Source organism: Larimichthys crocea, chromosome XXIII (assembly GCF_000972845.2).
Source record: "Larimichthys crocea isolate SSNF chromosome XXIII, L_crocea_2.0, whole genome shotgun sequence".
In the NCBI taxonomy this organism is placed as follows: domain Eukaryota; kingdom Metazoa; phylum Chordata; class Actinopteri; family Sciaenidae; genus Larimichthys; species Larimichthys crocea.
Genome location: NC_040033.1, coordinates 12,308,919 through 12,333,563, shown reverse-complemented (window position 1 = coordinate 12,333,563; position 24,645 = coordinate 12,308,919). Strand labels below are relative to the sequence as shown.

The 24,645-nt window shown below is 40.5% G+C and overlaps 1 protein-coding gene across 2 annotated transcripts in view; it reads right to left on the bottom strand.

Annotated features, from left to right (window-relative positions):
* The window catches only part of sema5a (sema domain, seven thrombospondin repeats (type 1 and type 1-like), transmembrane domain (TM) and short cytoplasmic domain, (semaphorin) 5A), a 117,188-nt gene that overhangs the window by 37,273 nt on the left and 55,270 nt on the right, over positions 1-24,645 (bottom strand). For both annotated transcript variants that reach the window (XR_003461587.1, XM_027274323.1), the window contains exons 6-14: positions 24,263-24,361; positions 19,701-19,914; positions 17,222-17,507; positions 15,227-15,362; positions 10,975-11,179; positions 5,930-6,137; positions 4,006-4,123; positions 1,016-1,197; positions 167-310 (exon numbers count right to left, since the gene is read on the bottom strand). Coding sequence is in view for 1 of the 2 variants with exons in the window: in XM_027274323.1 (XP_027130124.1) it covers positions 167-310; positions 1,016-1,197; positions 4,006-4,123; positions 5,930-6,137; positions 10,975-11,179; positions 15,227-15,362; positions 17,222-17,507; positions 19,701-19,914; positions 24,263-24,361 (1,592 nt within the window). In the remaining variant the exon portion in view is untranslated. The remainder of the gene's footprint in view (positions 1-166; positions 311-1,015; positions 1,198-4,005; positions 4,124-5,929; positions 6,138-10,974; positions 11,180-15,226; positions 15,363-17,221; positions 17,508-19,700; positions 19,915-24,262; positions 24,362-24,645) is intronic.

The following is a 24,645-nucleotide window of genomic DNA, read 5'->3' as shown; positions in this document are numbered from 1 at the left end:
ACTTTCAAACTGCAGGTTGCAAATTATGGAACAAAATGCTTTTTTCTCTTCTTTTTTTTAAATATGCCCACAAATCTAAACACTTCTAAGTATTTGCTTTAATCGGTCCATGTAAATGAATGTGTAAACATATATGTGTATGTGTGTTTGTGTGTTTGTGTTATACCTTTCCTCGCGGTTCTGGCCCACACACACTCTTCCGCCGTGGCGAGGGGTCGGGTTGCTGCAGGAGCGCTGGCGGACCTGGAAGCCAATGCCGCAGCTGGTGCTGCAGGGAGACCAGGAAGTCCAGGGAGTCCAAGCTCCGTTTCTATGGAGACACACAGAGCAACATCTGTTTAAGCTGCTATAGCCACCGATGGAGAGGTCACTGTGAGATTTTAGCGCCACATGAATGTCGTGAGAGAAACGCCTTTGTTTCCTCGTAGAAGGATTAGAATATGTTTTGAATTTAAGTTTTAAAAGCAGATTTCAGGGTGTAAATTAATGAAATAAAAATTACTGTTTTTCTGACAGATTCTGCTCAATTTATTGTTCAGGAAGGCATAAAGACATAAATAGAGAACCCATTCCTTATCATTGGTTTCACAATATGAACTGACGAAAGAATAAACAAAGCATTTCTTTCATTCAGCCTTTTTCTGTTTCGGGTTCTTTCTAAATTCAATGTCTTGGGCTCTGGAAACTTGCTCTGACTGATAAACAGCAGCAGCATCCGAGTTAATTTTAACTCTGAGTGTTAAAAAACAGTATCAAATCAGCTGAATGAGTGAAAAAACAAAACCCAATCAACACTTGCTCGCCCCAAATAACTCACACTGAATAAACAACGCGGATCAATTAACTCTCTGAAGATTTCTGATGAGTAGGTGTAAAGATGCAAAATTAAACTTTTTTTAACCATCACCCTATCCGTCTATCACTTCTTCTATATTTTTATATAGAGACATGTATATTCATAGACTGCTGACAAACACAGAAGAAAGATTTACACGTGTATCGCCAAGGAATTTACCTGGAGCAGTTGGCAACCTCCACTCTGATGCCATGGCATTGCTGGCCACCACACTGAGGAGCTGGGTTATCACAGGCTCGTGTCCGACACAGACAGGACCCTGCGCTGCCTCCGTCATTATGACTACACGTGGACCAGCCTGACCAGGCACCAAAGCCTCCATCGACAGTCACATTACGTATCTGTTAGCAAAGAAAAGGGGGAAAAAAAGACATTTAAGAGTAATGGCTTTTCTCAGAAACTGGTCAATGCATTAGACTGATGCTCTGATGTGTTGCTCTGGGATACGGAACCCACGGTTACTACGGTGGATGCAAAGAGAAATCAATTTTTTTCACATAGATGCAAAAATAACTGCATTACATCATCTACGGCATATCCAAAATTGTGCAGTTATACGGACAAAAATGTGCTGTAAACAGGATGTATGAAAATTGTCCCAGGTTATGATGAGACTGAAGAATAGCAAAAGAGAGGTACAGAGCAGCAAATCAATGCTGTGAGTGGACACATTCAAAGGACAGAAATATGAGGAAATAAAAGAGGCAGCATAAATAGATATCTGAACCAAAACAGAATGAAACAGGAAGGCTCTGATATTACAGGAGCTATGAATTACGAGTGATGTCCTGGGCATATGAGCTAAATACAAAAAAGCGCCGGCGCGAGATTCAGAGCTGCAGATGATATGAGGCATGTCGCTTCTACATTTCTGGGTGATTTAAAAAATGCAAAGAACACTTAAATACGAGGGAGAAAAAGAGAGTGTGATCATCAGCCTCTTTGGCAGAAGCAAAAATAACGTCCACCCTCCGCTCTCACTGGTAATTGAACTCTGGCGTGTGTCTGAATGGGGGATGCTTGGCCAAGACAGACAATGTTTGCATCAATAGGCTCAACAGAGAGCAAACAACTATACAGAGACACACAATATCACATCTGTTTTATGCTGTTTCATGTCCCTAAAAACATACATATATAAATTGAAAACACTTTTACTGGTAATGTCTTGTATTAAAATATGAAAGCAGAATGGAAACTAGAAACAGGGTGATAGATCAATTCTGAAGGATGATGAAGAGCACTCATGTTTTATGTAATCATTTCAACTTTATGTTTTAGAGTGAGGATTGATTAAAATGACTTTTTTGGCAAAACGGGTTCCTTTAAAAACATTAGTCGAGTAGAAATTTCCATTTTACCTGAGTGAAAGCATACAGAGCAGTGACTAAGACTTGTACCTTTCCTTAAAAAGAAACAATGTTTTGCTTGTTTCCATTAAGATGTGACTGTGGTGCCAGATGGCATTTGTGAACAGGTTGGTAAAGCGTGTCTCCTGCCCACACAATGCAACTCAGTGTGCAAACCTTTGACTGGACTCCAGCTTTAGACTTACATACATGCAGCCAGTTTCGCCTTTTTTCAAAACTGCTAATGGACTCATAGGGAGTCAAACAATAACTGTGACAACTTCCTGTTTTTTCACTTTTCACATCTTCGCATCAAAGCGTTGCCAGCAGAGACAATTTTCCCTTCGGGGTTTGGCTTCACAAGCCTCATTGTATAGCCATTTCTCTCTGCCAGCATACAAAGTTATTACTGCCAAAGTTAATTCATGCTCACTCTAAATGGATTGGACCTGGTTAGACCAAGGTTAAGTGAGTAAATACATATTCCATCACTGGTGTGGGCAGTGGTACAGTATGTGGCCAAATGTAAATACATCAAACTAAAGGATTGGTGGCTACTCTGCTGGTAGAAACGTGAATATTATCTTTACCCAAATCTGCCCTTAAAGTAATAGTTTAGACATTTAGCGTAACTTAACTGAGGCAGGGCAAAGCTAGCCTTGCATATTGTATCCAGGAAATCATTTATTTGTTGTATGGATTAAAAAAAGTGATAAATCAAGCATACAATTAGTAGTTTTTAAAAGGCAAAAGAGTAGCATATTCCCCAAAATGTTCAACTATTCGAATTGATTCATACTTTTATCTTTGGATAGGGCTGTTTCTACCAGTTTCCAGTTGTTATGCTGAGCTCAGCTAACCAGTTTCATATTAACTGTATGGACATGAGTTTAGTATCTATCTTCTCATATAATTCTCAGCAAAACAGTAGTATATTCCCCAAAATCTTTAACTATTCTTTTGAAATATGTACTATAAGCAGTGCATCTAAACTCACTAGTTTCAGGTTGAGCGAGCTTAAATGAAAGTAGGACTATGTTTGATGTTGTAATGACTACAAAAAGGTTGAATTCTAGCCAAGAGTGACTTGGTAAAATTATAATGTGTGTCTGTCTATTTATCCACATACGCATGCATGATTGCACGCGTCCATGTGTATATCTGAATGCATATGTGGATGCAGTGCTGGCCAAGTTTCTGCCAGAGCTCTGATGACAGATGCCCCTGGGTGCTCAGTGGCTCGAGTGCCAAATATATCCTCTGAACATGAAGCCACATTAAAGGATACAGAGGCACACAGCACTCTCCGCTGTGACTGGCTTGAAAATGATGTCTGTGAAACGTTGAAAAAAAAAAACAGAGCCATGCTGAAATTGATAGGCTTACCACCCCCTAATACTGCTCCCAAATTTGGTGCACGTTAAAATAAATGGAAGAGCTGTTTCACTAATGAACAAGCAGTCAGAGGTGAATGATTGAGGCAGCACTGTACATCATTCCCAGGGTACACATTGCTCCCTTAAAAGTCAAGTTGTTCAGTCCCAAGACGCCCTTCTTTGACGAGGATGTTTCTCTGCTTTTAGGGGCTGCTGCTTGTAAGTTGTGAGTGTATGCAGAGAATACAGAACAGGCTGTATCTTCCAGAGGAGATGAATGTATTAAACTCACGTGAGGAGGAGAGCGAGCATGGAGGGCGAGTAAGGATAAATGTGTTTTCCACCAACTTTAAAGTTTCAAGGTATTGACGGCAAAGGAAGCCAGAAAGGAGCAGGTGAATTATGATGAGATAATGCAACTCACGGGGCATTTTGTGATGCTCTGCTCCCATTGGCTCATTCTGACACTTTCCTCCAGTGTGGTGCATTTCTTCAGCAACAAGTCCCAACCACAGTATGGGTCCCTGGCCCCCACACAGGCTCTGGAAAAGGACAAAGAAAATAAAGTTCAATTTTTTTTTTTTTTTTTATTAAACTGTCATATATGAATGCAGATAACTCTGTATTGTGACATGAAATCAAACGTCATGTTTAGACAGGAAGATTAAAAAGAAGGAAGATTTCGGAGAAAGCTGGCCGATAAGGTGGTAGGAGAAATAATGGATGTAAAAATAGGAAATGGCAGAGATAAGATGGGAGAAGAAGGCAGAGGAGAGAAGGGGAAGCATGAAAGGAGAGCCTGGAAACGGCGAGAGAGGAGTGTAGAGGATGAAAATTAAAACAGAAGAGAGGAGGGAGGGAGAAGCTACTCGAGTGACAGAGAAGAGCAGAGAGATAAGACAGGCAGGAGAAATACATTATTATTTGTTTATGAATGTGGAGTATTGCGATTCTTGACAATGCTTACATCGCATCAGTGTCCTAAAATTATGTTTTAACACAATGTGCTGACTGATTTCTCAGGTAATCTTCAGCGAGGCACAAGGATTATAGTTTTGTATCCGTGCACACGCACACATGCATATTTCTGGCTTATCAGCCCAACAAATATTCACTGTGGGGATACCGTAGCAAAGATAGCTTGATCTGTCTCTGCCGTATCTGCTTCAGGTTGTTTATTGAGCACAATAAAAAAGCCTGATGCTAGTCTTTTCATGCAAAGACGGGTCTGCAGTGACAGCACAATGACATATCTCTGAGCCACGAGAATCAGTGCAGCCTAGCATGAGTGAAATGCAACCAGGATTGTGCGTGGCTCTCACAACAATGAACTGAGCTCAGACACAAACACTTGTGCACTTATGCAAGGACACAAGATCATATGCATCCATCCATATGAAAATGCAGAAATACTCTAGCACTCTAGCGTGGACGCAGGGTGGCTGACGTAGTGTCTGGGTGGGTAACAAAAAGCCGAGAGTTATGGGCAAGGATATCAGGAATTACGACAGCAGTGCAAAAACAAAAAATAAAACGGAGACAGAACAAGCTAATACCAGCCTTTCGGAGGGCCTTCAGGGTCTCGCAGATTTTACACTACCCATCAATGAGACACGCAGCCAAACAGGGAGACTGCCTTCTAATATTTCAAACAGCAAAACCTCAAAGAATATCTCCCTGTGTTGTAGCTGCCAGTCTGCGTGCAGGGTTTTATTTCTTCTATTTGTTTTGTTTTTTCTGACTCGCAAAAAAAAAAGAAAAAAAGAAGAGAGAAAACACTGTGAAAGAGGTAACGAAGTGACATAATGGCTGCACATATATCACAAAGCCGTAACATGACGCCTCTTTTCTGTGTATCATTGTGCAAGGGATAAGGAATGCAGGTGTGATTCCTTGTCTGCATGCGATGATAGATCGGATCCCAATCTTATGGTGAGTCTTCACACCCCAGCCTCTATCTCAGGTTTGCTTTGCCAGTATTTAGGCCATGACAGAGCTTCTTCCAGACAGACAGAAACTCAATACAGAATATCTGCTAAACACACAAACACACACACACAGCTGCAGCAGAAATGTGAGTGAGGCAGAAAAGCCATGGTTCAATAATGACGAGGAAGACAGTGAGACGGACAGACAGAGGGCAGCCGTGGGCACCTCCAGTGGCTCAGACAAAAGCTGATTTACAGGGTTTAAATCTCAGCGAAGGCCTCTGACCAACACACAAGTCTGCCCCCCTCAGATAAAAAGCATCTTATGAAAGAAGAAACTTAAAAACTTTGCTGTGTGCATATTTTCTTATTTGACAGCTTCCGTTGAGATTAATGGTGTTGGTTTGTGCATGGACTCACTCTCTGCTCTTGTGGTAGCTGCATCTCTTAAGCGGGATCTTGATGACCTGGTCTCTTACACCTACATAAAGCTCGCTCCGGCTGTGCAGGATCAGCAGGCTTCGGATCGGCTGCCTCTTTCTGGGCGGGAACAACTCGAACTCCTCCAATAGGCAGCTCCCCGTGGACAGATTGAGAGGAGAAAGCACTTTCCTGATAGTACCGTAATCTGGAAGAGAAAGAGGTTGGAGAGAGAGGATTTTGGTCACAAAGAGGAAAAAAGGTGTTTATCTGCACAAGAGAATGTAAAGTAGTGGAGAGCAAAGGAGAGGAGGGGAAAGAATAGCAGAAAGCAAGCAACAGCAAAAAATATATCCCGGATGAGCAAAAACTGCACAAGAACCGATGAACTTAGTGTGAACCACACAACAACCAATTCCTTCTGAAATAACACTGTCAAAAAGACTGGTGGTGGTGGCTGTGCCAAGCTTGGCTATGTCATCAACATGCAAACAGTAGGTGCAACCAGGGAATTGGCATGGCATCTGAATACATGATTTCTGGCCTGCTTTTTTTTAAGGGATTTTCTAGGGAAAGAAACCACTTTGTGGCTCTGCTAAAAAAAAAAAAGAAACTGACTGGAAATGCATGTCATTGTGAATACGCACTGACCTTTATTTTGTGTGTAAGGTATGCCCCGTGAGATGAAGTTTGAGGCAGATTTTCTTTTGGCAGAGCAAAAACAAACATCATCTATTATACATAAAATCCCCTGGGTGAAGAAAAAGTAATTAGGTGCACATAGTGATGCCAACGGAAGAAAGGTGAATTGCTAATAGACAGTTTCAAAGTAAGGTATGTAAAAGTTAAGTATTGCCCCAGGCAGAGTTGGGCAGTGCTGCATTACAAACACTGTAAGAGATAACAACTGAAATTCAAAAGTGATATTATAGTTACTAATCTAAATAATAATACTTTAATACAGCTTTTTGCTGTCTTATCAGTGAATAGACTGGTCCGGGACATGCGAGTAAGCTTTGCCACTACCACAGGTTTCTGAACAGCTGTTGTGTCATCCACCTTCAGCTAATCTATAAAATCGGTGAAGAGCTGGAGCATGGGTGGGGCTGAGGCAGGGTGAATGAACCCTGGGTACTTAAACAAGACACCTCCTCTACCTGTTAATCAAAGCGATGATGTTAATTATGCATAACTTTAAGCCTTAATATAGTTTGAATGAGTGAGTTCTATAAAAAATCAGTACACACAGAGACCAAAACTACTTTTTCTACCAGGCTGTAAACATACTTATTTATGCTAAGTTGGGCATATTAATATGGGGGCTTATGGAGACTGACTTGTTTTGTAGCCAGCCTCAAGTGGCCGTTTGAGGAACTACAGTTTTTGGCACTTGGCTGACTTCACCTCACAGCCATGGACGTTTGCGCTTGTCCACCACCCCAGGAGGTGGGGCATGGTGTTATGGTGTTACGGTAATAAAGTGGTGACATCTAAACCAGGAATTACGGTCATAGAACGATGGTGATAATGTCAGTCCAACAGAACCTCCTCATCCCAACATGAAGCAGTGTAATGCAATGATCTGAGTTCAGTAGCAGATCCGCTATTCATTATTAACACTGGCATTAACTGTAAGGCTGTCACTGTTCAGAGATCAGTGGGGAAGTTTTACTACGTCACATGTAATGTAATTTACATGAGCACACCTGAGGGAATTTTTAATTAGTTAGCTAAATTTATGAATTATATTACGGATGGATTTGTAAACGTTACCAAACGTCCACAATTGAGTCTGTGCAGTTAGTGGTGTAGTGTCTGGACTGACAATGGAGTGTGTACTCTTCCGTTATGCCTCCATTTTTTTAAAGCATCATGTCCAGCAAAGAAAAACACCCCGTGTTTAAAACAGTGATATGTGATATGACTACTCTGACATATTTAACTCAATCTATCTAGCAAATTTAGCAGTATTCGCACACTGTCACCTAACTTATGCTGCTTGAGTCCAGGGAGCAAGGATTGTTACGGAATTTACATAAGTCACGGTGGAGGCGCAGATTTCACAATATATACTGACCCACAGACGAGTCGAGAGACAACTACATAAATATGCATTTTGATTCAGTTCAGTTTTATTTATATAGTGACAAATCATAACAGGTCAGACTGTACTTTTTATAATATTTTGAGTTAATTTCTTATTTCTTAGTCCACATACTGGTTGTTTATGTCCTGCCTTCACCACCATAGGCAAAAAAAAGTAGGTAAACCTGATGCTGACTGAAAAATAAGCAGGTGTACTACCTGTGTATATTAAATTAACCATATTTTATGTTGGAGAAAAACAATAGGCTAGGCTGAGATTGAAAGGAAGATGATGTGAAGAGGTTTACTAGCTTTTTGTGTCATCCAAAGCTGCATGCCCCTCCACTTTAAATAACTAACTACTCCAATCTGGTCTTGTTTACATTTCGTGTGCTCTTACTAGCCACTCTTAATAGGGACTATTAATATTATTAGTTCTAATGACCCATTATTCAAATTCTGAAAAAACAAGTCTGAAAAGAATCATCATGAGTCATGAGCTCATGAGGCAGGCTCTGTTTATTCTTTTTATTTTAGCTGTAGGTTACTTTGAACAGCAGCATACATAAGCCTAGTGACTCTGAAGTAGATCTACAATTAGAACATAGTGTTTCATTAAGCAACAAAGTCTGCATAGGGAGGAGGATAGGGTAGATAGATGGGTCCACAGGACTTTCACACAGAGACAGATTTTTGTAAAATATAGCTGTAATAAAGCCGTTAATTCAACCCAGATTGCCTTTACTTAACCCCCCAAAAAATAGTTTCAGTGCCTAAACTGTGACCGGCACCTAAAGTGTCCCTCTGCAAGTTTATTTTGAAAATCTAACTGGATGTTGCATATTTATTATTGCTTATTTGACCACACTAGAGAATACCATATCAAAGTCATGTTTTGCCTCACCTGTGCATGAAAAGTTGTTGATGCTAAGTAAAGACCAACAAAGGTCTTAAATGCTTGTAGTTTGTATGATATTACTCATAGAAATACATTACATTACATTATATATACCATAAAATATAATAATATAATACATATCTTCCTGTATCATACCACACTACAAATGATGTCTAACACTTTGTTAACTTACTGCTGTTAATGTTCTGCTGTAAGTCACTGGAGATCAGTGAAGGCGCAACCTATCTTTAACGTGTCTCTTTCACATTCTTCACGTGTTGAATAATTTTCATTTTAGTAATTACTAAAGCTGTGCATCTCAATTAGTGGTATGCGACAAGTGAGTATTTATGCTTTTTTTTAATATAACTTGCAGTACCTGCACTAATTCTCAACTCCACAACTGGTTAAAAAATTGGCACTTGTGCGAACAAGGATCTTTGACAAAGCTTTGCATTTAAATTAATTCTATTTACATCAACAGCGAGAAAAATGCTGCCGCAGGGCTGAAGTTACTAACGAGGGCTGAATAACAAAGGAGGTGAAATGTGCTCCAAGGTACGTGTCTGAATAAGAGAACCCTACTGTACACCTTGACATCTTTGAAACTACCAGCTTTTCCACACCGGCCCCAATCAGCAGAGAGCTTTTAGGCGTTAATAATAGCATGTGATTAGGTACATTATGTGCACCACCCAATGGCCTTGGCAGTGTTTCAGATGTTTTCATTAGCGTCTGGTTATTGTCTGGGGAACTTGCAGTGTGGGCAGCTCTGGTCCGACGCTACATTGATCACAGCAGCATGCAAACAATGAAAGGGGAGTTTTTGAGCGAGATGTCAAGCATAGAGCCAGTGAACTGGAACAGGCTGTGTGTGTGTGTGTGTTCATATGTGTGATATCCTAAAATAACACTGACGCTACAACAGGAAGATCATGTTGACATTTCCCGGTGGGCCTATGGTACATTAGCACGGTGAAGTGGGTCACTACGTTCGAATTCTGTTCAGTACATCCTATGATAAGCCACCCAGACACCAAGCGCTGATGTGCATCTGGTGTCTCGCTGATACTGTTTTCAGCGCACTGCCTAGCCTAACATCACATATTGTCACACCAGTATGATCAAACAGTCGACTGATAAGCAGGCAGAGAAAACCTGGAGGGGTTAAATCAGAGCTGTCTGTATGTGTGTGTTATTAATTACCCCGTCTGTCTTTTGACACATGGCTGTTGGCTGTTTCGTGGTGTCTACGATCTCTTAGTGAGGAATTGCATGGAGCGATATGTGGTGCGATGTGTGCGTCAGTGCATATGGAGGACATATGGAGGTAAAGAGTGATCAAACTTGTGTCAGAAGAGCTTTGATGTGTCTACAGAACTACAGATCTATTGTTTTCATTATTCTTCTTGCAGGCCTATTTTTTCCTCGTGCTTGAAGTGCATTTCAAGGGCTTAAAGCTCCTGAAGTTTTCATATCTTATTTATCAGTACTACAACAATAAAAGCATCAATTAAAGCAAAAAGCCCAGCATTAATGTGGCTAAATTAATTAAAAGACGATAGTATTTATGAGCTCCGATATTACTGGTTCTTTTATCTGTACTTTTTAATGTTTTCTTATCATTTATTATCACACTGCAGCCTCTCTTCTGCTGTCTGTGTTGGGGTTGAATTCCTCCACGCACACACACGAACACACAAAGAGTTTAGTCGACCAACAGCAGAACCGTGAGGTCTACAGGAGACGGTAAAGCAAAGCAGATGAAGTGAAGATGTCTGGAAGATTACTTGAGTTCACAACAACTGTGCTCATTACTGTAAGTAAGTGTAATAAAACCCCACCCACAGTGATCCTGTAAAAACAGAGATTAAAAAAAAAACTTTCATAATCAAAAAAGTGTATTAATGTAAGACCTTATTGCTCATATTCACAGCAGATACATGCAAGCAATTAAAAAATATGCCAATGAATAATAAAGAGAGCAATATGGAGACAGAAATACTGTATATGTATGAAAACATTCACTCAAAATTCACAACACACAGTGCTAAGAACCTACCAGTAGCCAAATATATGATGTGGAACAGCCTGTCTTTCCCCTGCACCACATCCACTGCAACATGAGTGAAGCGCACGTTGTCCTCCATGAAGTAGGGCACAGGAACCACAGGCTGGACCACCTCGTGCATCAGCAAAAACTTCTGGGCGTCCTGCAGGTTTCTTTCAGTCAGGTTCACGTAGGAGCCAGAGTCAATAGTGCCGCACTGTAGAAGTGGGGAGGACAGAGAGGACAAGTTTGACTGACTACATTAATAAAAGCCGAGCTCTTTTGGGTGGCAAGCTATGGTAATGGGCAAGTTTTTGTCCAGAAGTGCTGGCATTGATGGGAAACGAGAGGGATTGAATGATTAAATGAACAAGGCTTTAAAGTCGATTGCCGCCTCATTGTGATGGTTTGCTATCCTCCCAACCTCATGGCTTTGTAGTCAACACACCGCGGCTGATAGAATGAGAGTGGATGAATGTTTGACTGAGCAAGTAGTTATCTCTTTTATTAGATTCTTCCTCATATGCATATATATTGCTGGTGGGTTTTATTAGTACCCTAATAGTAATGTTCCCAATTATAAATTTTCTTTAACCTCAAAAATAAACTAATACCTTAAACAAGTTTTCATCTTCAGAGATTCATTATTGCTTTTCATATTACATGCAAACAAATGCTTTATCTAAATGCTGCAATATGATTCAAACAAAGGACTTTCCAAAAAGCTTGAATCAAAATTACTTGCACCCTAAAACACACAAACGTGGCTCAAAAACAGTCCATCTGGAATAACAGAAGCATCTCACATAAATAGGTAGATTTCATCGTCATAGATTAATTTGCTTTTATTGAGCATTGTTGGATCCAAGTCCTCATCCCGAGTCCCAGTGGAGTTTTTCCTTCGAAGATGAGTCGGTGCCACAGCTCTTGGTAATACTGTCAAATATCTAATATCGAAGATATTTCCCCGACTTCTTTTAATAAAAGAAGTTCAATAAAGTGAACAGTCTCCAAATGGGACTTAAAAGAAGGAAATATTCAAAAGTATAGTTTATATTTTTGTGGTACTGAAGCTTGCAAACATATATTTATGCATAAAATTGCTTTAGTTTTAATGACGTTATTTTAATCCAGTTTTTTCTGCGGAAACAAAGTAAAAAACGATGACTGCTATCAGAGGCAGGCTGTATTTTCATGGCTGTAGCACTACTAGAATACTAAAAACTAACAGTGAGGAAAACGCAATATATCTTTGAAGCATATTGCTGCTTTCCAGTGAAAATCTACAAATTCTGAAGGATTATGTGTGTGTGTTCGATGTATCTCCTACTTCTTACACCAAAGGAACCTTTAAAGAAATCCAGTGGATTACCTGAAAAGTTTTCATCAAAAGTTGACATTTTGGAGATAGACATTTTTCCCTAGGACAGTGACAACATTTATTTTTTGATGTAGTGACATTTTTCCTCCAAGCAGAACGGGACAAAGTGAGCCATAAAGCCAGCCCAGCTGAGGCTGAGCTGGATGAGTAAAGCTAACCATGCATGTCCTTTTCAGTAAAAGAGGTCTCAGGCTCAGGTCAGGATTGTGGATTGAGGTGCCATCCACAAAGAATAGACCTGCTCCAAGACACAGAGCAGAGAAAACAAAAATAAGCTGTGCTTGACAATTATACTAACCCAAATGACTGGTACTGTTTTGTTTTGAACACAGTATCGCAGATGAGCTGCACGAAATTTGCTGAAGGCTAACCGTGCAAGGCCTCGCCATACTTTCGATGTGACTGGACCTTGGGTGGCGATTAGTTCCCGCTGACTAGCTACAGTTGCAACAGCACCACGGACACTTTATACAGATCAATCCCTGGCCTTCCCTGGGCTGACAGATGAGAGTCATAGTGGGCTTCCCCGGAATGGGCAACGGATCAGTGCACTCGCCACATCAGGAGATGGGAAATTAAAGCCCTGAAGGACAAGGAAACGCAACAGAGTGTGTATGTGCCTCGAATGTGTAACGTGTGTGTGGTGTGGGCTACATAATAACATACGTCTAAGGTTTCCTTTTGGGATTTGTCCTTGCGTTGCGTGCATGCGTGTCTCGGCGTCTGCATGATTGTTTCTGCCATGGCGAAACAAAATTAGACGCTGACCAGTGATGGTTTATGACAACTGTGAATGTACAGTGAGATGGATGCGGTGATTTCCTCAGTACAGTCAAGGTGAGGGACAGAACCATCATTTGGCTGAGGGCCCATCCAACACTCAGCTGTCCCGCTCATCACCGGCGCACTGTGACCTGCCAGGATGATAAGTGCCACCGAGAAATATGGTACTATTACAGCATGTTTTTGCCAAATGAGCTTTTGTTTAAAACGCTCTCCACACTATTTAACATTCCAGCATCCCGGCAAGATGTGATTATAATATATTGTCAGTTTTGGCTCGAAATGCTCATAAATAATAACAAAAAGCAAAGCGAAGCGCAGAAGACACCTTATTTTTTTGTCCCTGAGATGACAAAACTTTGCGTCAACTTTTGGCTTAGACACTAACGGAACATATTCCCCTACATGTGGAGCTTAAAAATACATGCATTTTACAGTAAGCAATTACAGTTTGACAGGAAACCTATACAAAACAGAGACGGTATTATCTGCTAATGCCTGACGAACATGACTCACAGTCTGAATAAAGCCAGCAGGATCAATCTCTGTGGTTCAGATAAATGGGAGGATTTTCTCTGCAGACACACAGGGAATTATGCTCTCAATCAATGATCAGTTTGTTTGTTGAATGATGAGTTCACAGTCATAATTATCTCTGTTTGGCCGCAATCAGCAACCCTCTATTTTTGTGGGCGTACTTTTGTGTGCAGCACGTGTGCTCGCTAGTGGTCTTTTACAGGTGCTGGTCTTCCTGTAGGTGTATGTGTGTGTGCCTGTACGTGTCTGTAGGCCATAAATCCTGTGCTCGTAAATCTAATCCCCCAGCATTGACAAATGGTTGATGAAGATGTCACTGAAACCTAGATAAAGTGTGCATCAGTCCAGCAGTGCAGAGTAGGTATTGTGCTGGAGCTTAAGTGGAGAGATGTGGATGGAGAGCAAGAACTGATCCTGGTTTATCCTTCGCAAAAAACAGCCTTATGGTGTATAGCAACCTCTGTGATGTAACTACAGTATGCTGAACAGGATAAATCTGTGGTCAGCACTGACCAGATATAGGAAATTGGTTTTCCTGAAAGGTAAGTGAATTTCAAACATGTAGATAAGTGCATGACAGCAGTGAGGCTCTTTCTGCGTTACAGATTCATGGGTATGTATACGTCACAGCCAGCACTTTTTTCTGCATGAGCATGCCATTATAGATAACGTGTGTGGAGCTTCTCGATAGGCAGGCATTGCAAATGCTCGTGCATCTGCTGGCTTGACAGAAACATGATAGAGCGGCCCGTGATGGGAAACATGTGTGGAAGTAAGGCGTGTGTCACCCATTGGCAGCCAGACCTCAGAGGGAATTCAATCCCTCATGGAGAGCTGTGTGGATTAGCTCCCTCACTATCTGCTAAGCCCATGACAACTGAGAGCCACTTCTGCTAATAAAATATTCCCACTGTGTCATCACTATACAACAGCGGCTAAAATGGGGGGATAAGATGCCCCTGTACTGCTCGGGTTTTAAGGTTTTAAACATAAAGTGCCACTTGTGCAAAACAAGGACAGTTTATTAGTAAAGGACTGCGGTTCACAGAGCGAGGCCGTGAAACATCTTAAAGGAATGATTGTGCCATTGTAAAAAAAATCACTGGGTTTCATAACGATCGCTCGTAATGTGTGTCTTCGTGAAGAGAGGTAGAGAGGGGTGATTGAGTGAGTGAGGAAATTAATGAGAGTGAAGAGCTTGCTGAGACTTTGAGGCAGGATCATCAGGGCGAACACACATTTATTTATCCCGCACACACACACACACATACATATATTTTCTTTAGGCACTCATTTAGCCACACACATTTTGTGGCTTATTGGGCTTTGTGTTGGATCTAAACCACCTCAAGCATGAACAAAGATCATTAAAGATCAGCTCTGAACTTTAACTCGCGTACACACTTCATAAACCCCGTTAGTGGATGTATTTTTAGCTACACTAGGGTGTTGTGTGTGTGTCTATTGTGTTCGCAGCTGTAACCTCAGCTTTGTCCAGTGCTAATTAGCTAAATTGTCTGCCAAACCAAGCGAACAAAACAAAAAAATGTATAGTTTTGTTACCTGAAAATCTGGGTTGGGGTTGGGGTAGGGCAGCCACGCTGAGCGCGAGTTCTCCTGGTACTTGAAGGGCCCGTTGAAAACCTGTGATATGGCACTGAGATTGAAGGCACACACCGCAGATGCAGCGATGCTGTTTCTGAATGTCAGGAATAGAAAAAAAAAAAAGAAAGGGAAGAGGGACCAAACAAAGTGGGATGAGAGGATGGAGGGGTGGATGGATGAGAGTGGGAGAAACAGAAGAAAGTATTAGAGGAAAAGGACGTCATAGAGCTGGAAGAAAACTCTTGCTCGGTACCTGTAAAGCTGATCTCTGTATGTTTGCGCTGCTTCCAGCCAACAATACAAATCAAACATGGGGCAGACAGACGCAGACGCCGGCCCAAGAGCTCGTCATTATTGGGTTATAAATCCAGCAATAGGACACAATTAAGCTGTTCGGCTTGTCTGATTAACTGTACAGATCGCGGACCTGAAATACAGCTTTGACTTTTTAAGCTGTCAGTTTCAACAAGTACTGGTCTCCTCCCTCCGAAGAGAAACTAAAGAATGAGAGTATTAACTCTCAACTCAAACTGTGAGACTTGGGCGATGTGAATTATAATCCAATGCGGCTGTTCATTAAACTCTGTGCCTGCAGGGGGAAATGTTTCCAATACCCTTCAAAAGATTTCTTTTTCAGCAATGTGAAAGCATTGACCATAAAGAATAGATTACTCAGCTTTTAATAATGGTTTGTGCGTACGTGTGTGTGTGTGTGCATGAGTGTGTGTGTGTGTGTTTGTGAGTGTCAGAAAGTTTAAAAAAATAAAGAGAGACAAAAAGAGGAAAGGATGTTTGTGAAAATAACAGTTTTCATCCATGGGTGGATCCATCTCTTACACCCCCCGTGCGCATGGTACAGTGTACACTTTTAATATGTGATGATAAGCTTCTTTTATGGGGTTTAAACATGAGATGATGCTGGAATAAGTGATCTTGTTTGTTTGAGTATTTATGGGAGGAGATTTCTACTGGAAATTTAATTTAAGATGCACTTGTAAACACGCCGCGTGAACATAATTGACATGTATCGTTCAATTTTATATTCTCAGTGTGCGTGGTACAAAAAGGTCACATGCCAAGTGAATGCAAATGGAAAGTGTTTGTTTCCACAAATGACAATGCGATGCCAAAAACACTCTGAATTATAAATGAAGCTGCATTAAAACCCACAAAAAAGGGAAAAATCTGATATGTTGGTGTTTTCCATTTGATCTCAAATTGCTGTGGGCTTGCTCTCACTTTGGGTTATCCTTCGCAATGTAAATGATACAAATGATCAAATATACCAATGAGGGAGACTGTGGAAAATAATACTTTTAGTTTTAATGAAATGACTTGAGAATTGATTATTTGCAAAGGCTGCATTTCTTCCAAAGAAAATGTATGCAAATCACAATGCAAAATAGAAAATAACAAGGACTTGGAGGGGGGGACGGAACATTTAATGAAAAAATTTTAAACAAATCAATCACGGTGGAAAAGAAAAGCAATTTGCTTTTTTTTGTTGTAAGTTTGTAAATGCAAAATTGAAACAAAATCAGAACAATAAAGCCAATACCAAAACTTTATCTTGCTTGTTAAAACTATAAGCTAAATAGAGTTCTGTTAGACTGAAATAAGAAAAATATTATACTACACCTTTAACATACTTCAACACAAGGACTAACTTGGTCTACACTGCAAGACACTTTTAAAATTTTCTAGAGACAGCATTTTTAATCACCTCATGGAGGAAACGGGAGCTGAATTTTCTTACTAACCACAACTAAGTTGTGGCTCTAAAAAGAGACGGCTCCTGACTATAAATCTGATGATTTTAATTGTAATTAAAGTGTAATTGTAAACTTCATGTTCAAGTAGATACCTCGACAGGTGTAGCGACAGTAACTAAGGAGGTGGATGTGTTTGTACCGTGTCATACATTTTGTTGTCGTACAATGTCATGTTACTCACACGTTGGTAGTGAAAATGCCGTAGAGTAGCTCCAGCTCAGGCAGGTAAAATGTTCCCTGCAGCTCGTTGTAGTTGAAGGGGATTTCACCCGGTCGGGAGCAGTTCAGCCTGGCCTTCATGAAGGTGGTCCATGTATCCTCTAGGAGGAAGCGGCCGCCGATGTCATTCTTACAGACTCGCCCAGCGCGGGAAAATACTGTCCGGCCACAGTCATGCTCCACCGCGTTTTCCCGGAAGAAGAAGTAGGTGAAGTTTCCGATATCATAGGAAGAGACAAAGTTCGGTTCTGTCGAAGGTAACAAGAGAGAGGAAATTGAGTTGGAGGGGGAAGACACCCGAAAGAAAAATTGGTGAAAGCTAGTAGAAAGACGAAGTGCTGAGAGAGGGAAAATAAATACAAAGAGGAATATTTAAGGCTGTGGGGGTAAGAGAGAGCGGGAGAGCGACTGCGAATGTGTTATGACTGATTGACTTGCTATGTGTGTGAGCGTGAGGCCCACACAACAGCAGGTGATCAGGATTAATAACTACAGGCCATGTTATTAATGGTGTTGTGTTGTAATAAGAAAACTCATTTTTCACTCCCCAAACCTAAAGGTTAGGATGAGAAATGACCAAAACAGGTGTAGCGTAATAGCTCTCACCCTATCTGAAACACGCGACCTCCATGACACTGTCACAGCTAAGGCGTTCATCTTTATGTATGACATTATTGGATCTAAACCGCACACTTTATTCTCACTGACAGTGATTTAATTCACCTTTAAATGAAAGTGTTCCCCCTCCTCCTCATTTCAACCCTCTTCTCCTCTGCACCTTTGGAGGGCAGTGCAGGGGGGAGACAGAGGAAGAAAATCAATTCCCCATAAAATTAGTTATTAAACCTTTTCCCAGAAGGTTGCTGCAAAGCGATGTATGTGGTGGCTTTTAATTTATTTTTTCAATTTAGCTTAAATGTGAATCAGATAAAAGTCACTTGCTGACAAGATACTGATTGACCTGCTCCTCTGTAGGCTGGACACCTTAAGCTGTCTGAAGTTCTCCAATCTGCTCTGGCGAGGTTTGTGCTTGAAGTGGGTCTGAAGCTTTCAGGGCAAAAGACATTGATTTCTGAAGAATTCACAATTTTATGGTCCTCAAAGAAAGGGTGGGATAAATAACACAATTTTTTCTAGTTGCTTAGTAACTTTAGAAATAATTGTTTTTCATGATAAAATGCAACAGAACAATTATGAAGTGAATTTTTGAGAGGCACCTGGCTGCAGACCTCCACTGTCACGCACCTACCTCCACTGTCACGCACCTCCACTGTCAGGCCCGGAAGTGATGACGTTTTTTGGGGGATGGGGAGGTGGAAAGGACGTTTTGAGAGGGTCATTTTCATTTTCAGATGAAAATTACCCTTTTCATTTTCAGATGAAAATGATTTTCAGATGCCTCACTGAGCAGGTTGGTCTGTTGCTGTGTTACGTTAACGCGTCCGCCATATTGGATGTGGCAGATCTGCCCGTAAACTAATACAAGGAAATGGACTGAACTTCATAAAGCGCCTTTCTACAAAGTTCTTTAAGTTAATGCCTCTTATACACCCATTAACACACACACTAATATATCTGGGAAACAAACAGGCACCAAAAACAACGTATGTAACTTTTAAAGTGATGATTATAAATGTTTACTTCTTATGTAAGCACCAAACCAACGCATGTATTTTTCTAATGCTGAGTGTTTACAGCTACTAATGTGTGTAACACTGTTACTGTGATGATAAAGATTGAAATATTTATATTTAACATTTAATCGGTGTCTATAATAACCAGATCCTGAAATGTAGATGTGACATGAGGGTTTTCTGAATAATGAGCACTAGCGTTTACATTTAACTGATTTTGATTAATGATTAATCATTGATGAATATCAATGATATCCCTTGCATTTCCGGGCCTGACAGTGGAGGTTTGCAGTTTTATTTTGAAATGTATGCCGTTCATTTACGGGCCTGACAGCGGAGGGGCCTGGCAGTGGGCGTCTGCAGTTTTATTTTGAAATGTATGCCATTCATTTCCGGGCCTGACAGCGGAGGTCTGCAGTTTTATTTTGAAATGTATCCCGTTCATTTCTGGGCCTGACAGTGGAGGTGCGTGACAGTGGAGGTAGGTGCGCGACAGTGGAGGTCTGCAGCCAGCATCCCTTGGAATTTTTAACACTTGCTACAATACTTCACTTAGCGCAGTGGTTATTTCACTGGGAATACAAGCCTTCAACCAAGAGAGACAGATTCAAACTCCCATGTTGGATAAGCATCTGCCAAGCTTAAGTCTTCTTGAGAAAAACACTGAATCTGCACCAGCTGCGCCACTGATGTTCAATAGCTGTGACAGGGGAGAGATTCATTGTGTTTCTTTCTGTATAAAAGCCCAATTTATCTTTATTCTTTATTCTTTTCACTTATATAAACTCTAAGGGGCTGCTTCTTTACCGTTCAGCCACTTGGAGTTGTACTGGGCAGTGCGTAGAGGCGGCAGGCCTCCCAGGCTGCGGTAGATGGCGGGGTCTCGTCCAGAGAAGTCCATGGCCGTGGCAGCGTAAAGCTCCCCGCTGGAGGTGATGAGGGCAGTCGAGTTGTGGAGGGGGTTGTAGGGACATCGAGCCATCCCGCTGATTTGGTCGTGGATCTCTGTCAAATTTGTCAGCTGCAATATAGAAAAAGAAGACGATGAGGGTAGGGGTCGAAAGTGGCAGGTTTGTAATGGAAAGAGGAAAAATGGGCACTGACAGAACGCCGACGCTGCCAAGAAAATGAGTGTGATTGTTTCTAACAGGAGTGTTCCTGGAGTTAAGAAATGAAAACAATAAGATGTAATATACTCAGGGGGGGTAAGATGAATTTTCTCCTCATTTCTAAATAATGGATCACAGTAGAAAAAAAAAACCCTGCATAAAAATATTGGACAGAGTATCAAAGGGCAAAATTAAAATGCAAACAGCAGAAGTCGGGTAATGTTTTGTTTGTTCCTGCCAATATGCAAATGGAGCAGGCTAAAAAAAAAAAAAAAACTTCATTCTCATTATGTTTTGTTTGGTTTACATCTACTGAGAAACACGCACAACAATATATATATGAGCAAAACCTTCAGGAGCAGAAAACATAATCAGTGAATGCATTTAGAATCATTAGCAACATAAAACACACAGCTGCTTTAAGACCAATGTTAGGAAACCACCTGTTAAGAAAGCAATATACACTAATTCCTAAAAGTGGCTCCTTAAATGAGGTTAGGTTGGCTGCTGTTCTTCCTCGTTTAGTTTCTGACGTGTCTAAAGGACAGCCAGCTGTTTGTGTCGTTGCAACATTATTATACCATTTCTTTGAGAGATGCAGTCTTCCCTCGCATTCTGCCTTTGAATATGAGACCAAATCCGACTCCGCTCTTTTTAAAAATACTTTACAGCATGACCCTGGCTTAGCCCTGACACACTGCACTGGTTCCTAGTTTAAAAAAAAAAAAATATATATATATATATATACAAGCCATGGCTCACTGACTCGAGTCTTGAATACCAAGAAGGAGTAATTCATTTTTTAAATCCAAGTTGTAATTATATTTTATGGTGCAAAAGTAAACACAGTATACAGGGATTAGCTCATGGTTTGTGCTTCCATCCAAGTTCATACAAGTTCCGAGGGCAAATGCATGACGCAAAGTAGAAAAACTGCACTAATCTCAGGTTTTAAAATCCACAAATTAGAATTATAAAATGATTTTACTTGCAATTACTTTTCCATCAATCATTTCGGGGACCCCACAGTGATGGCACAAATCTCAAATGATTCACAGCTCAGTTTCTCCTCACGCGTTTTCACATTTTTACTAAATAAATCTGTGGGCAGCTTTTTCCACACAGGAGGTCAAACTCCATTCAGTGCATGTGTTGGGGAGGGGAAACAGGCGACGTCTTTAGCCAGTTTCCTGGAGCCGGTCGATTTGGATCAAGGGTTCTGTTAACTCCTGCCACCTCTGCTCCACCCGAACCGCAGTAAAACAGAGCGGCCCTGTCTGAGCTCGGCCGGACTGAGATGAAAGCCTGGTATTGACGGGACTCATTCTGTGGGCCGGAATAACCGCTTTTAGGTCAAATGGGTCATTTAGAAAAACAAGAGGGAGAGTGATAAATAGATAGAGTGCAGTGCATCCGTTGCATTTTTAGGAAGGGGGAGTGAAAGTCGTCTCTATGGTGCACCCAGCAGCTGTGCGACAAGGACACTGAAGTGACTTTGAATGCCTCTGATTGAGACTTTTTTAGTAAGAGACATCTTACAGCTTAGACAGGCTGCTGCATGAGCCAGTTGGATGCCGTGTATGGTGCTACTGAGATACTATTGTTGCCATTGAGAGAATATTTGAGCTTTATATAAACATGACACATCCTCGCAGCCATCTGTGACATGAGTGCACACAGAATGAAAGAGTTGTGACAATGAATTCTGGTGTTGTACGTGATCTATCATACTAGACTTTTTTTTTTCATAATAACCACCTTTATTATCATTCTGCACAACAGAAATATTATTAGATTCGATTTTATCCTATAAAACCAAGTATACAAGCAAGTATATACAAACAACAAAGACTTAAAGGCATTCATTTAGCATTTAGCACTTCTGTTTGGAGACTTTTAATTTGGTATTTGAATACAAAATACTAAATCCTTAAGTCCAAATATATAAATTCAGTACTCTGTTATGACATTTCCCTGGCTTCTATTCTTGTTAATGACTTATCACACATAAAGTCCCACCAAAAAAAATTCTCTCATCGCCTTTAACACTCTCATTATCACCATCATTGTCACCGTCGTCAGGGGCAGCGCGGCTAAAAGTCAGAGAAATTAACAGCTGTTTAATCTATAACCTCCGAGCACTTATTAAACTAATAAAGTATTCTGCTCCCTCGTCTGTTCATCCATCACAGCTGACAGTAAATCTGTCGGAGCGTGATTCCATAGCTGTTGTTGTGACCAACCAGTGTTTCACATTTACGGACGTTCAGTGGGTAAATATGACAGCGCCTGATGAAATACTGCTATAATAATGCCATGACATTTCAACTATATGTATTTTCACAGCGGTAAACAGTCATTATGAGCCTGTGACCTTTGGATGCAGTGCTTTTGGACAAAAACAAATGTCATCATAATAGTAAACTTGTGCCTCCTCCTCTGAAATCCCACAAAGTGGACGCACATATTTGGGGTATGTTCTAAGGTAAGCACAATGACATTTTATTTCTATACTTGACTTTAGAGGGGACGTGTCCCACAACAATGGATAGAAACTTTCTTAGCTGACACTTCATTTACAGAGAAACATGGTTATTAGCACTGTACCCTTTTATATTAAACTGAAAGGGTGGTGGAAAGTTGCAAACCAGTGGTTAGTACACAGAAAAAGACTTGTTCCAAGAGTCCGCTGACATGCAATCACAACTCAAACTTAAAAGTCTGACTTAACATGGCTTTAAAGCATGAGATTAAAAGCTAAGAGGAATTTGCACTTGCTGCAGCGTGCTAGAATTAAATGTAGAAGACGAAAAGACAAAATTATTTAATACAAAGAATAGAGGTGACATAATTGCAAAGACTCATGAAGAAGGGCAAAGTAGCAAAGATGAGGCGAGGATATGTTAACTTGTAGGCCAACACTGAGATATCAGGTATAATGAGTTTAAGGCAATATTTTGATTATGACGTTTAATAAGTTTGAGGTAATACAACTTCTTAAGTGAGCAGGCTTAATAAAATTCATCTTATAATTAGTCTACATCCCTGACTGCACAACAAAGGAGGCGAGAACAGCTTTAAGAGTTCATACAGTAAACCCTGCGATAACAACATCACGACTTGAATAAATCTGTTGATCAACCTTGGCCTTTTCTTGTGACACTGTCAATTCAATCAACACTTCAATTTTTGTATTTGCAATGTTATCAGACTTCCCTAGCTCGAAATATCAATGTTACTGAATGATAACGAATGAATGATAAAAGGTAATAGGTGTTCTTTGATAGACTTTTAATAAGCACCGGAAAAATGAATTTAACATATTACGAAAAAAGAAAGAGACTATGGTTGCTGTCACCTTCCGTCCTGCGCTGCTTGAATAGATGTTGTTATGACCTAATCTAAAAGAAACCTGAAAGAAGTTCAGTACGCATTTATAAGAAAAATACAGGAAAGCTTCATTCTGACGCTTCTATTTGGTTGTGACAAAACTTATCATTGTGATTTAAATGTAGTCAGTGCCAAAATCCTTTTTACACTTCATTATCTCTGCATTGTCCCTCTAATTCTCTAAAGTGAGTGGAACCATTGTGGCCAGCTTACAACAAATATGAGGATAATGATGAGTAGATACAAGTATTCAAGTCACTCAGTGATGTTAACATTAGTCAACATTAGCTACTAGGTTTTACTGCACCAAATGGGGCTGGATCCCAAACCCTGTGAGTGTGTTGAACAGAGAAAAGCTGCATTTTATTTCTCATGAATTAGTCTTTTCATTTGTAATGTGTTACATCTTCTTTTACATCTTCTTTTATGTGCGTCTACTGTTCAGAGAAAGACTCACACCAACCCTGTTCAGTATGTAGGGCATGTCTGTGGGGAAATCTTAATATGCTAATGAGGAGGAAAGACAACATAGACGTAGATACACCATAATGCAGTTTTTTGAAATATAAATTACAACTGAAATATATACTTTATAACCAAGAATGAAAACAGAATCGTTAAACCCACAGCTGTGTGGTTTATTTAAGAATGATAGGCAAATATGTTGGGCTTTGGTTTGTAGTGTCACCGCAAACACTAATATATTAAATATTAAAAATCGATTGCATGGACTAGACAATCAAATTTCTATGATAATTAAAATAGAAACAGAAACCTTAATTGAATTAAAAGTAATTGGCATTTATGTAAACAAAAAAAAGTAGCATGCTATAATCACGCAGAAAAACAAGGTTTAAAAGAGAAACTTACCGTCCGGTTGGTGCAGATGGGGGTGAAGGCGTTGGTTCCACAGGTAAACAGCCTGTTCCCGTTCACCAGCAGCACCCTGATGTAGTTCTGGCACTCCTCCTGTGGAAACACACCAGCAAACACACATATCAAAGTTAGCAGTTAGCAGCAGTGCCATTATCTATCCATCGACAAGCAGCGGCATTAGGCAGAGGGACAAAATTACACTTTATGCCAATAAATGAGACAAACACCTGCATCCGCGGGAAGGCTACTCTAAAACGTGGCCAAGCTTGACAGAGTCAAATCAAGGCTAATGCCCATACGGCTTAGCCATGTCACATCTTAATTCAACAGGGACCAGATTTGGAGAGGGATCTGAATGAGGTGGGGAACAGATAAAT